The sequence below is a fragment of the Toxorhynchites rutilus genome, chromosome 3, assembly GCF_029784135.1.
Source record: "Toxorhynchites rutilus septentrionalis strain SRP chromosome 3, ASM2978413v1, whole genome shotgun sequence".
NCBI classification, from domain to species: Eukaryota; Metazoa; Arthropoda; class Insecta; order Diptera; family Culicidae; genus Toxorhynchites; species Toxorhynchites rutilus.
In genome coordinates, this window is record NC_073746.1 from 108,564,111 (window position 1) to 108,577,788 (window position 13,678).

The 13,678-nt window shown below is 36.9% G+C and overlaps 1 protein-coding gene across 2 annotated transcripts in view; it reads left to right on the top strand.

The window, feature by feature from the left end:
• LOC129777486 (uncharacterized) overlaps positions 1–13,678 on the top strand; it is a 648,520-nt gene that overhangs the window by 396,338 nt on the left and 238,504 nt on the right. The window contains exons 3-4 of one of the 2 annotated variants that reach the window (XM_055783773.1): positions 6,922–9,624; positions 9,841–10,185. In XM_055783773.1, the coding sequence (XP_055639748.1) occupies positions 9,169–9,624; positions 9,841–10,185 (801 nt within the window). In that variant the 5' untranslated portion in view covers positions 6,922–9,168. The remainder of the gene's footprint in view (positions 1–6,921; positions 9,625–9,840; positions 10,186–13,678) is intronic. The other variant, XM_055783774.1, reaches the window with a different exon arrangement.

The window sequence follows — 13,678 nt, forward strand, 5'->3', positions numbered from 1 at the left end:
GGTGTACTTTCCTCCTGATCGTATCAATGACTCTTCTTTGATTGGAGATCACATCAAATCCGTCGAAACTATAGGTTTTGCTGCTGCAGTCGATGAAATAATAATTATTGGCGACTTCAATCTCCCAGGTCTCAGATGGCGTTCTTCAACACACGGTTCTCTATTTGCTGATTCCGCGCACTCACAGATTACCCGAATCGCCTCGGATCTTCTGGACAGCTACAGTACTGCCACTCTTCGACAGATAAATAGTGTACCAAATGAAAACATTCGCATTCTGGACTTGTGCTTTGTCAGTTCTACAAACCAAGCTCCTAGTTTGGTACTAGCTCCGACCCCTTTAGTCAAGGTTGTACGGCATCATCCTCCACTGCTGATATCGTACGAAAGGAGTAAAATATCTTTAAGAGACGACCCTGTATCTGTGAGCTACAATTTTTACAAAGCCGACTTTTCTAGCATCTCTGATGTCTTGAATGAAATCAACTGGGACGAAATTCTAGATAATGACGACGCTAACAGTGCAGTGCAGACGTTTTCTAATGTTTTGGCCTATGTCATTGATCGACACGTTCCCAAAAAGGTTCATACCATTGCTAAAGGACAACCCTGGCAAACATTGAGGCTTCGCACCCTTAAATCGCGAAAAAGAGCTGCCCTGAGGAGATTTTCAATACAACGAACTTCAATTTCAAAGATCTTTTATCGGCGTATAAACAGCGTTTACCACAAGCTCAGTCAAAGTTGTTTTAGACGATATCAACGTAATCTACAAAACAATTTTAGAAGAAATCCTAAATCGTTCTGGAAATTCGTCAACAAACAACGCAAGGAAGATGGATTGCCTTCTACAATGTCATACGAGGGTACGGCAAGTTCAGATACAGAAGAGATATGTCGTTTAATCTCGAAAAAGTTCTCCACTGTGTTCTCTGATCGCTCACTATCTACAACGGAAGTTGCTTCCGCTGTCAGGAATGTTCCGTCAATGAGCTACTCTTTCAGCAGCTTCGATGTTGCGGAATCCCAGATCTCACCGCCGCCGCTAAACTAAAATCTTCTGTTAGTCCAGGCCCAGATGATATTCCATCCATGCTATTGAAAAGATGCATAAATAGTTTAGCGACGCCATTGTTGTATCTCTTCCGGCTTTCCTTGAGTTCGGGAACTTTTCCTGAGCTTTGGAAAACAATCGAAATGTTTCCGGTACACAAGAAAGGTGATAAGCGAAACGTCGATAACTATCGCGGTATTTCATCGCTTTGTGCTGCTTCTAAACTCTTTGAATTAGTAGTGATGGAACCCGTCTTCTCGTTTTGCAAACAGTACATAACTGATGACCAGCATGGATTCATGCCGAAACGCTCAACATCGACGAACCTGTTAGTATTTTCAAATTATATAGTGGATAGTTTGTCACGGAATAGCCAAACTGATGCCATCTATACGGACTTGGCGCATTCGACAAGATTCATCACGACATCGCAATCGCAAAACTGGAAAAGCTCGGATTCACAGGAAGGATGTTAGATTGGTTCAAATCCTACCTCAAAGAACGAAAACTTCGCGTTACCATCGGTGATAGCAGCTCCAACATTTTTTCTGCAGCTTCCGGTATTCCTCAAGGAAGCCACCTCGGACCCCTGATCTTTCTAATCTACTTCAACGACATTTGCTTGGTATTAGAAGGACCTCGCGTTTCGTTTGCGGATGATTTAAAAATCTATTGCCGTATTAGTTCTGTAACCGACTGCTGGTTTCTTCAACGACAACTGGATATTGTAGCCGAATGGTGCGCCACGAACTGTATGGTTATAAATCCATTAAAATTTTCCACGATATCCTTCTCTAGGAAAAAAGAACCGATCACGTTCGAATACGTTCTCTCTGGTGTTCCCATTCCACGAGTTATGAAGATCAAAGATCTTGGAGTGATACTGGATTCGAGACTGTCGTACAAAGAACATATATCGTATGTTGTAGATAAAGCATCTAGAAACTTGGGATTCATTATGCGGGTTTCAAAAACTTTCACGGACGTACATTGTCTCAAATCCCTGTATTGCGCTCTAGTTCGGCCTGTTCTGGAATACTGCAGTATCGTTTGGAATCCGCACTATCAAACTGGCATTACGAGAATCGAGTCCGTTCAGAGAAGATTCATTCGGTACGCACTTCGCCTGCTTCCGTGGCGCAATCCTCATCAGCTTCCTAGTTACGAAACCCGATGCTTGTTGATCCATCTGGATTCACTGCACTGCAGAAGAAAGCTAGCTAAGTCTTTGTTTGTAGCGGATACACTCACTGGTCGCGTCGATTCTCCAGATATTTTAAGCCACCTAAATCTCAACGTACCACCTCGACGGTTGCGGAGAGTTCCTTTTCTGCGGACCATACTTCGGCGAACGAATTATGGCATGTACACAGCAATAGCAAGCCTTCAGCGTGCATTCAACACAGTTTCTTCGGCGTTTGATTTTAACATTTCGCGTATTACATTGAAACAACGGTTTTTAGAATTAACTAGAGTTAGATAATTGTATCATTTGGACCACTGTAGTCTGTTGATGCCAGAACAAATAAATAAATAAATATAAAAAAAAAAGTTCCAGGTATATTGGTGGAACACAAATATTTGTTTTGATTTGACTCAAGAAAGGCTACAGACGATTTTGGAGATTCTGATAAATTTATTGTCCTATAGTTCGAGCAGTGAGACTTACTTCGCTTGTAGCGACAGCAGATCGCCAACCAAACTAAAAAAAAAATCAGGCGAATCTTAGCTCAATTTATCTGAAACATCACAACTGACACTTTAGAAGCCGATAGTCATATGTAACCTATGATTAGATGAATATATGAATATTACACAAAAATGTGATTTTGTCAAAAAATCGAGATAGAATTTACACGAACACACATTGATCTTCAATTCTGTCATTTATCGTGTAAATATGAACCTTTGAAGCGTGCAAATCAATATCGGAAAATTTTGTCGATTTGTGGACGAAAAAAATCATGCTATGAAAACTATACTGCCCAAATATGCACGGTTGACGCAACAATGTTTTTCAACTGAACCAGAATAACAAAAATCTAAAAACCCCTCCGGACTTTTGATCGTTAATATTCATTGAATACAGACAAATTATTCAATGTATTATTCAATGTAAATTGGAAGTTGGATGTCAAAAAACAAAGTATAGAGCGGTTAAAGAATTTCAATTTAATTGATAGAAACAATCTAGTTTAATATAAATTTTAAGGATAAAATAAATAATAACACATTGAAAATTATTAACTTTTAAGTTTTTCACTTAGAAATAATATTAAAATCCACTAATTTAGATATTCCACTACCACTATACAAAATTTTCTCATCTTTCAAATGAAAGCAACAGAATCGTCTTCCGTAGCGTAGTTTTTAAAGTGAAGCCAGTTTGAGGCAACAGAGTCCGAAAAATAAGTTAACTATAACTTTTTCATTGTTGGAATTTGAACATTTTTTTCATCAAATATGATCGTCTATCACCTCCTGAGAGAATCTGGTTAAATTTATTTTTTTTTCATGTGAGAAAAGTGTTTCTTTACTTTATATTATATATTTATATTATATTATATTCAAAAAACGAAAAGTATTTTTTTTTTGACTCGATTACACACAGTGAAAAGAAATCAGAAACTGTATATAATCGAGTCCGTGCTGTATTACGTTTTTCGAAACAAAAAAAAATATCAATTGAATCGTTGAGTTATTGAATAATAAATGAGGATTATTCAGAAAAAAAATTATTTTTAAATATTCATACCGCCTCCAGTGATCAGCCGTATTCAAGTAGCTTACGAAAAGTATTTTCAATTTGGGATTTGTTGCGAATATTGCACATTTCTTTTGAAAGTCTCTTGCACTATTTTCACAAGCTCAGAATCAACAACTATGGATGATTCTGAGCAACTGTCGCTTTGATTGTTTGGAATGAAATTTTCTCAAGTGTAATAATCAGTAGTACAGTATTTTATTTCGTCAATTGTTGAAGTTCCATTTGAAGGTAGCCAGTGATACATTTTTGTGACAGCTTTTGCGAATTGAAGTTTGTATTTATTCCTTTGTAACGACAAATAGACGAGATAAAAAAATCCTCCGGAACGTCAATATAAATGTGGGCTTTGAATAGATTTTTTTATATATATCCAACTTGATTGTTTTAGGAAGTGACCACTTCCATATCAAGACTTACGTGACCAGAGCACCAGAAAGTTGTAAATCAAAGATAACATTTTAATCAAAAATAAAAAAAATATTCACTTGCAAACTCAAAAAATCGTACGAAATTTTGAAGCACTTACGTCATTCTAGTATTGCATTGCCTTAATTTTAAAAATATTTTCGGCATTCGTAACCTTCAAATTTCGTTTGTGGCGGAATGTTTTCAACCGATTATCGGGTAATGGATAGTTTCAACCAGGTATCTAATCTCGATAATCGCGACGAACCTAGTTTACTTTTCGAAATATTAGAACATTACGTTAACTCATTCGGAGAAATAAGTGATGCAGAAATCATTACTGACAAAAACATCACATTGTGTGTATTGATACTCTTATACTGCCATTGATAATAATTGGAAGATCGCATAATCTTCGATGTTTCAAAGATTTATCACTTTCAGTGTACTACCGAGGTTCTGTTGTTGCTCGGCAACTATTTTTTGAATGGTTCCAAAATTAGTTAGTTAGTTACAAATTATGGAAAACGGAAATGTTTCTAATTTTGACGTAGTCGAACTATTTGCAAAATAGAGAAGATATACAAATCATCAAAATATATTCGCATCAAAAATCGTTATCAACATTAAAACTATTTCATAAAACGTGACATGTTTTCTGTATTCGATATCATAATGAAAGACTTGATTGGAAATTTCATTCGTAAAACAAGTGGTACTAGATTTATAGGAACGAGATTTTCAATTACGCTATCATCTTCTATGCTCGAGCTTGGGTACATTGTATTCTTCGAGGTTGCTCTCCGTTATTGACCTGAACCAGGGAAATAACACAAAGAACACACTGAATGAAGCTTGGAAGTAGCAAATCATTCTCATCTTACAAATATCTGTGATTCGAGCCTTCAATATTGTTATTGGCATAACGACGACGGCCATATTTTTTTCAGTCTAAAAGGAAAGGGAAGATTAATGACCGCGCAAATTTGGACTGTTCCAATTGGTTTTATTTCGAATCATCAAACCATATACAAGCATTAATTACTAATTCTTATGCTGACTGTCTTGAATCATCTATGGTAAGCATAGTTATTATCGATACTTATGGCGACCGTGAGAAACAACATGCAGAGATTGTTTTGGATGATTCCAACCTGTAATTGTTGTTGAAGAAGAAGCAGTTTTGCAACGTAGAATCCTACCATAAAGACGGGAAAAAGTAGTGTATATGCTCTTTCGGGGACATATTTTCCACTATTTATACAAAATAAACCATGATTTCATGTATGCTCCGTCTAACAAAGCCATAGCTCTGAACGAATGTTGTAACCAAAACGCTATAAGTTGAATAAATAAATTTGGATAAATAATTTATTATTGACTGAACCATGAATTAAAAAAAAATTACCGTTGAATTCTATGAGACCGTTACGAAGATCCTGTAGAGTTGTAAAATCATTCATTCTCATTTTCAAAAACATGTCTTTCGCCAGTTGTTTCTTTTGTTTTATAATTACAAATATGATCTAATTAGAAAGATGCCATTCGCAAACTATAACTTGTGACAAGTTTAAATACAAATAGACGCATTTCATGCCAACTGGCCGTTGGCAGCACCGTCTCAGATAGCAGCGAAACGTTGTTGGTGTAAACACCTGGGTCTTTTAAGCACCTTTGCATACTTGAAATATTCGAAAAAGAATTAGACTACTTTTTCATGCTCGGCTAACTGTTATCTATTCAGAAACATGTCGAGGACATGTCAAACGCAAGAATTTACACACAAAAATGTAACGGGTTAAAACATTATTTTTTTCGAGGGTCTCCATACAACAATGCCCTATATTCCAGAAACTTTAAAAGATAGAAAATAAATGCCTTCGACAAAAGTTCATGTTTTAATAAGATCTAACACTTTGTCAAATACACTATATCGCTATCTTGACTTTAAACAAAATTAGGATTAGTTGAAATTTTTTCGAAGAAAACATGAAAAAGTTGTTGCTAAATAAACTTTTTCCCTGCAAAAGTGACCATCTCCCGATGTATGGACGACTTGCTGGAAATTGTAAGGGCTATTCATATATATTTTTTTGAGAATTTAAAAAAATACGTTTTTGAGAAAAATGAAATTTAATTTTTAATTTTTTTTTTTTTCAAAAAATTGGTGTGTTTTATGAAAATCTAAACAATTACCTACATTTCATTCTTTGACTCGAATTTTTTAGGTATTAGAGTTTTTGAGTTATAATTTTTTGTGAATATTTTTTGAATATTTCAAGTTTGCAAAGTTGCTTAAAAGACCCATTTGTTTACACCCACAACGTTTCGCTGCTTTCTAAGAATGTGCGGCCATCTCCTAAGACGAGTTGGCATGGAATTCGTCAATAATGTGATTTATGATCTAGGTCAGAGCTTATCATACAGCCCTCGTATAAGTATAACATTTACATCTGAAACTAAAACAACGCAAAGAAATTCTTAACGTACCTATTTTCTCAGCTTTCTAAAAACATAGATTTCCAGGTTTACTTCGACTTATACTATTCAGATTTTGTGGTTCGCCAGCCAGTAACAACATCCAAACAACCAGATATTCCAAGTCAATATAGCAGCGCTCTGTAAATAATCGCGAGGAGTACCTTATCCCAAATATAATTACCATCAAATTATCTCTCAACATATTCTTCCACAGCAAACCGTCGATCACCCAAGAATACGCCTAGCCGAATGAGATAACTCCGAACGAAGAAATCCGTCATGTCACTTTCACCGAAACGACATCATCCTCTGCGTCCTTGATCCCCCAGACCCCTTCCAAAGATGTCCCACAAAGCAAACAAACATATTTCTTCTTTCGCGAACGGCCAACCGAATCCGGTGCTCGCTAGACCCGATTATTCTTGAGAGAACCATGTAAGACCTACGGATAGACCTCCAAGCCAAGGTTCGCGATAGGTTGGAAAACAATCAGGAACAGCAGACATTGCACACATACATACACCCACACACGAAAAACTCCATAGGAAACAGATACGCTTAACAGTTTCTAGCTAATGGTTTGTTAATTGATTTTTTTTACAAAAAGTTAGTACATTTGTGAGAGTTTTATTCGGTGCAAATTAAAAAAAAGGTGAAAATTTAGTAAATTTTTGCACCCCCACAAACGTTGTGATTGTGAAATAGTTGTTAAACCCTAAGTCCCACCCTGTGTCAGTTTGAAGCCAATGTTCACCCATAAGTGTCTTAAGTGGAGCTAGTTTTTTGTTGTCGTCCGAGACAACATTAGGCGGCAGAGTTTTTATGATAAGTTGTTGAGCGCGCGCTTGGAAGAATTTACAAATAGAGAGTATACTTGCGTTACCTAAGTTGGATACGACTTTTGTTCTCAGATCGTTAAAAAAAATTAAGAAAACAGAACAGAGAAGTAATAATCAGACAATACTCATGAATAATTTAGAGGCAACAACTAGTTGCTGCAGGTAGTCCCTGGGACAGCCCGTGTGATAATGAAATATTGATTTTTTTTTCTGTTAGGAATTATAGATTGCAATCAATGGAAATGAAGCCCTTGGCAAACACAGTCGATAACCGATCCATTACAGAAACAAAGAGGAGCAATTACAGCTGATATTAGACCGCGAACTCCACAGTTGTGTATGTAACCATTAGTTCGGAAACGGTGGGATTGAAACAAGAGGTGATTTTATAGCAAACATTTGGGGGAACTGTTTTTGCTTTTGTAGTTCCCAGACGAGTAGCAAATTTATAACAAAAAAAATATTTTTTCCGACCGGTAACGTCTGCGAAGAAGAGAGTCTCGGTTTCGCCTCCAAGGGTTTGAGCATTGTATACTAATTGGTTGGAATTTTGATACGAACAAATGTTTATTTCTAAGTTAGTCATCGGCTCCCGGGAGGAGTTGTAGAAACCACACAAAAAGGCGATATTTTCGAACGCATATTTTTTACTGAAATGTCGAATATCACCAAAGAAGATGTTACTAGCAAATGCGCGCGCGTTAAGGTGTAATTGAAATAATCAAACACACTGTTAAAAACAAACAAAAAAAAGTGTTTTAATGTTGTTGTATATGTTACCACTTGAGTACGGGCGTAAAAAGCTGCTAATCAAAGTTTCTCGTCGAGAACAACCCAAAGGCAAACTATGAGGAATCGTAGGTTTTATATTTGTTTTTACACGGAACAACATTAGGGATTATTGAAGCATACGCAGAACAAAAGATTAGGACAAAAAAGGGTAGTATCGATTTTTCCAGCGATTTTGTAAAATTTTATACAAATAAACCAGAAAAAAAATCACTAACTAATATTAGGGAAAAGAAAATATACCAAAGTATATGAAAACGGCATAAACGTTAGATTAAAAAAAAAGTGGCATTTTGCGCTTCGAGGTGTTAATTTACTAGGGAGCTTTAACTGTCTGATACTATTGTTAAGAATACAACCACACACACACAAACACATACACGAGTACACGTTCTGACACTTTCCCAATCACACGTACACTAATACCTACACTATTATCAAGTTCTGCAACAAAACCCACACGAAACGGAAGATATTTTAAACCAAATAAAATACCACTGCTAGGAGTATCTGTAGTTCTATTTGTTAATAATCTAACTAGGTGCACTGGGTAAACCTCATTTTTGATAACTGTCTACAAGCTGTTTAGGTGAAAAGAAGAAATATGTTTTGAAATTGATGTGCGCATGTGAGTGAATTTCCTGTACCCGCCATTTCTTGAGTCCTGACTGTCGTATTCTATGCGTAACTGTGGCTTGACAACAACTAGGTGTTACTTAGAGTACTAACTTGGAAACGAATCTGCTGGCAAAACGGATCAAAACCAATTTACTGTACAATCTCTCTATTCAAACGACGATACCACACACTAAGAGTGACACGCACAATCCAACATGTATGCAGCAGCCGGAGGTGCCTCGTTGGCTTCCCGCCAGGCACGTAAGAAGCAAGCCCAACAGAACACTAAAAATAAGGCAACCAACCAACTGATCCTCCGAGAGAAACTAGCTGCGAAAGTTGCTTCTACTCCGACCAAGAGCAAACCCTTCCACCAGTTACCTGCTTCATATTTAAGGGCGCCCCATCAACACCATCGGAAACTTAGCGCCGGCTATACGACCGTCCCAGGCTACGACCAACATCACAAGTCTCTGCTGCCTATCAGCGAGCAGTCCTCCTCCTCCCATGGAGGCCAACCGATCCATACACCCCATCAACATCATCACCACCATCACCATCCGCTGCACGGTGGACCGTGCCATGCGCCCCATGGACCCCTGCAGCACCCAGCGGGCGTGGGACAGCTACCACTTCACAAACCGACCGGATTTCGTGAATATGACAAACTGGTAAGACGTCAACAGTTAACAAAGTCCGCAACCGCTACATTGCCACTGGTCTCACAAGCACAAGATCTAACACCACCACAAACGCCTACCCTCTGCTTTGGCGAACATCAGCAGTCCACACATCTTGCCAACCAGAATCCCAACACATTCTCACAGCCCCTCCACCTACAAATCCCCACCAACGATCCGATCATAATTACACCGGCCACACCGCAGGCCACTCCACCGGGCAAACTCAACCTCCAGTTGCACATCACGACGGACGATGAAGGACGACCCCTGACGCCGGCCCCTGGTGCTCTGGAGCGCAAATGTAGCGTCTATCGGAGCCGCAAGCTGGACCCGTACGATGAACACTTCTTCGGCAACAACAACACTACGACAATAAGCCATCAGCACCAGCATCAGCACCAGCACCAGCAGGATGACGCATACTATGGCCAACATCAGCTCCCGAACGGTGAACAGCATGGAACCTATGTGTGCAAGTGGGACACCGAGTACTACTGCTGTGACGCTGAACACCGTCAGCTGGGCGTCTGTACCTGTGATCACATCGAGGTAACGTAACGCTTGCCACACTCTATACTCTGACTGTGCGTGTAAATAATCCAAAACCATTTGCATGTGCAAAGCTCATTTGCATAACCTCCTCCACCCCCGCAAGAACACCACCGGTCACCACTTTCCCCAGTCATCCCGCTGTCTTTTGCTCTTGTTATATGTCTACTTTAATGAAGTTATTTATGAAGCTGCCTCTTAGATCTATTTATACAAGGAAGAAAGAAATACTAAGATATCATTCTTAAAAAATATCCCTGTTTATTATTAGGTATCATAAAAATATTGTCATAAACAAAACAAAAATATCCGCTATCCATATGAAAGAAAAAGTACATTTCAACAGAGGACAACATTCTGTGAGATGAATTATGACTATTGGAAAATGAATCAGGCAACGGTGCCTTTATTCCCAACACAGTTAATGCGAAGACACCGATGTTGACTTAGTTGTGTGTCGTGGCATTTTTGTACATTATCCATAGTATTTTGAAACCCTTCCAGCATTTCTTTTCTGATTTGAGAATATCCATATTAGGTACACCAGAAGCAAACATAATTTTTTTAAAAGAATAAGTGTTAAACTCTACTTTGTGAAATCAACGTTAAAAAAAACCCTTTTAATCTATGAAGAATATTAAGGACCGCTATGCAACAGAATTGTTTCCAGTAATTGTTGCAACATCATTGAGGATGGTCGCAATGACCAACATGTTTAGGCTCATTAACATGCATGTTCATCTGGAATAGTGCCAGATTGATTCGGGTACGTGATATGAGGCTATCATTAATAGCACTAATGGTCCGATGTTTCTGTGCACCCGTGGCCGAGTGCACGTTCGAAGCAGCATAAACAAACAGAGAGAATCTTGGATATCCATCATTGATGATTTTTATGGGACGTAATCATTCCATAACAAAGATACAAAGATGGTCAATTGAAATTTGAACTAACGAATTTTCGCTACCTAAGCATTCTGATGGTTTGCATGTCAATCGAATTGTAAATTCATTACGTTTTATTTGATGTACTACATGGGCTGAAAAGTTCCGGGATTTTTAATGAAAACATTGGTTTTTTGGGCAAAGCTTTATTTATTCCTCAACATAGTTTCCTTCGAGAGCAATACACTTGGTATGGCGAGTTTCCAACGTTTCAATTACCTTTCTGTAGTACGAAATGTCTTCGAAATATGCCTCAGTGCCTCTTCGCAGACTGTCTATTGGACTCAGGAGTATGGTAATGGATCCACGTTTCATCCATTGTCACAAAACGTCGAAAGTCCACCCGATTACGCTTCAACAACGCCAAACCGGGTGAGGGCGCGATATCACTTCTAGGTGGATTAATTCGATTTTTTCATCATTAAACGGACATCCGTGATGGGTTCAAACCTTGGTTGAATAAAATTTTTCCTCTCGCGATCGATGAACCTCTACGCTTCATATATTACAAACCTGTCCATATTATCCCCACTACATGTCTATTATACACGCATCGAAAAAAATTTTGTACTTTTCAGTCTTTTTCAAAATTTTAGTAAAAAACATTGAAAAACACTCTTTTTGTGAAATATTTGGGCAATTAGGTAGAAAAACAGTATAATCAATTTCAAGAAACTGCATCAAAGTTTCGGGAAACTTGAGTTTCCAAAGATATAATTGAAGTTCTTCTTCTCATGTCTGTTTTACCCCCACCTCCCCTACACTCTTAAACTTTCCGAGAGTAACTGATTGTTTATTATAAAATCCTTGGGGAATTTATACATACACGAGCATATTTATATATACGCGAGCATACTGCTATCATTCTTCTCTTTCTCTGCTACTGATGCATATAAAGCCGATTTACCACGCGCCATGCAGTATGTTTTCTATTTACATTATATACACTGCCTTCTACTAAAGCCTAATTCTAGAAATTTGCTTCCAATGTGCTTCTTCGCGCTGCGTGTTGGAGAATTGCAACACGTCCTATTGAAATTGCATCATGCATTCATGTATTGTAATATATTCCTTCTATGTGTGACTCATCGCGAACCAAAGAATCACTCGACAGAAAACTCTCGACAATAAAATATGTTCTCTCTAGAATTCTCTGGAATTGTGATGTTTCTCGAAATTTCTTTTGTAACCGTAACAAACACATTTGACAATTCATGTTTATTTATCTATATACAGTCATTCCATGCCAAACCCATACAGTGGTTCTCAGATTTTCGTCAAAAGCGGTAGTTATGTTCTTTATCGCAAAACGTTAGACCCGTATTTTTCATTTTTTTATTGAGGTGCCCATTTCCATTTTAGGGTGGTCCGAAAAATCATTTTTTCCCACTTTTTTCCAAAAATGAATTTTTGAGTCATCAATCATGTTATGTTATGAATTTTGGAAAAAAAAAAGTCATTTTTGGATAAAAGAGCAAAAATAATTTTTCGGACCACCGGTTTAATTTGTAAAATTATATCTCAAAAAGAAAAAAAAAGCATCTCTAATATCGAGATATGTTATGTAAAAAATCCTCAGCTTTCAAAAAAATATAAAAAAATATATCGCCCTTCAGTCCAAAGCCATGAAAACAATAAAAAAACCGACTACAATCAATAATTACGAAAATTAAATCCATTGTTTTTAATGAAGAACTAGTTTATTGGCTTCCATTTGATATGTCGATTATCCAAATCGGTTCAGTAGTTCAAAAGTTATGAATTTTTAAAAATAATCATTTTTGGGAAAAGTGGGAAAAATTGATTTTTCGGACCACCTTAAAACGGAAATGGACACCCTAACGAAAAAATTAAAAAATACGGGTCACATAAACAACAAAACTACCACTTTCCATGGAACTCTGAGAACCACTATATTGGTTTGACATGAATATATATGAACGCAGGATTTTCCTTCAGATAATACTTGACATTTCCCAACTGTTCATTAACTAGTTTCAAAGAATGTATAATTTTCTTAATTCTAATAGGTGAGTAATTGTAATCGTCCTAAAAATTCAGATTTCAAAAACATGTATATTTGATTCGAATAAAAGTTTGTATTCCGTTTTGGGTTGGAGGAAATATGAGTTTTCCACTGCAATTGGGATTTTTTTTCACTCAAGCGTTACTTTTGAAAAGGGCGTAACAATTTTAGTAAGAGAAATCTTTGATAATTTATTTCCAAAAACTATGAGACGTACCGAAATAGTGTCTTAGAAAGAGTTTTAGAGTATTGATGTTAAAATATGAAAAAATATAAACTGAGAAAAAAATAGTACCCTTTTTTATTTACAAAAAAAGCTTTAATTTGCAATATCTGAAATATGTATTTTAATTTTTTTTTAATTTTTTTTCATATAAAATATAAGTTATACAAAAAAATAAAAATGAGTCCAAGATGGCAAAACTATTTTTGACGAATTTTGTGGAACATCGAATTTATATGAATTTTTAAAACTTCGAAGTTTTGTATGTTATCAATAATTTTTAGCCACAAATTATGATG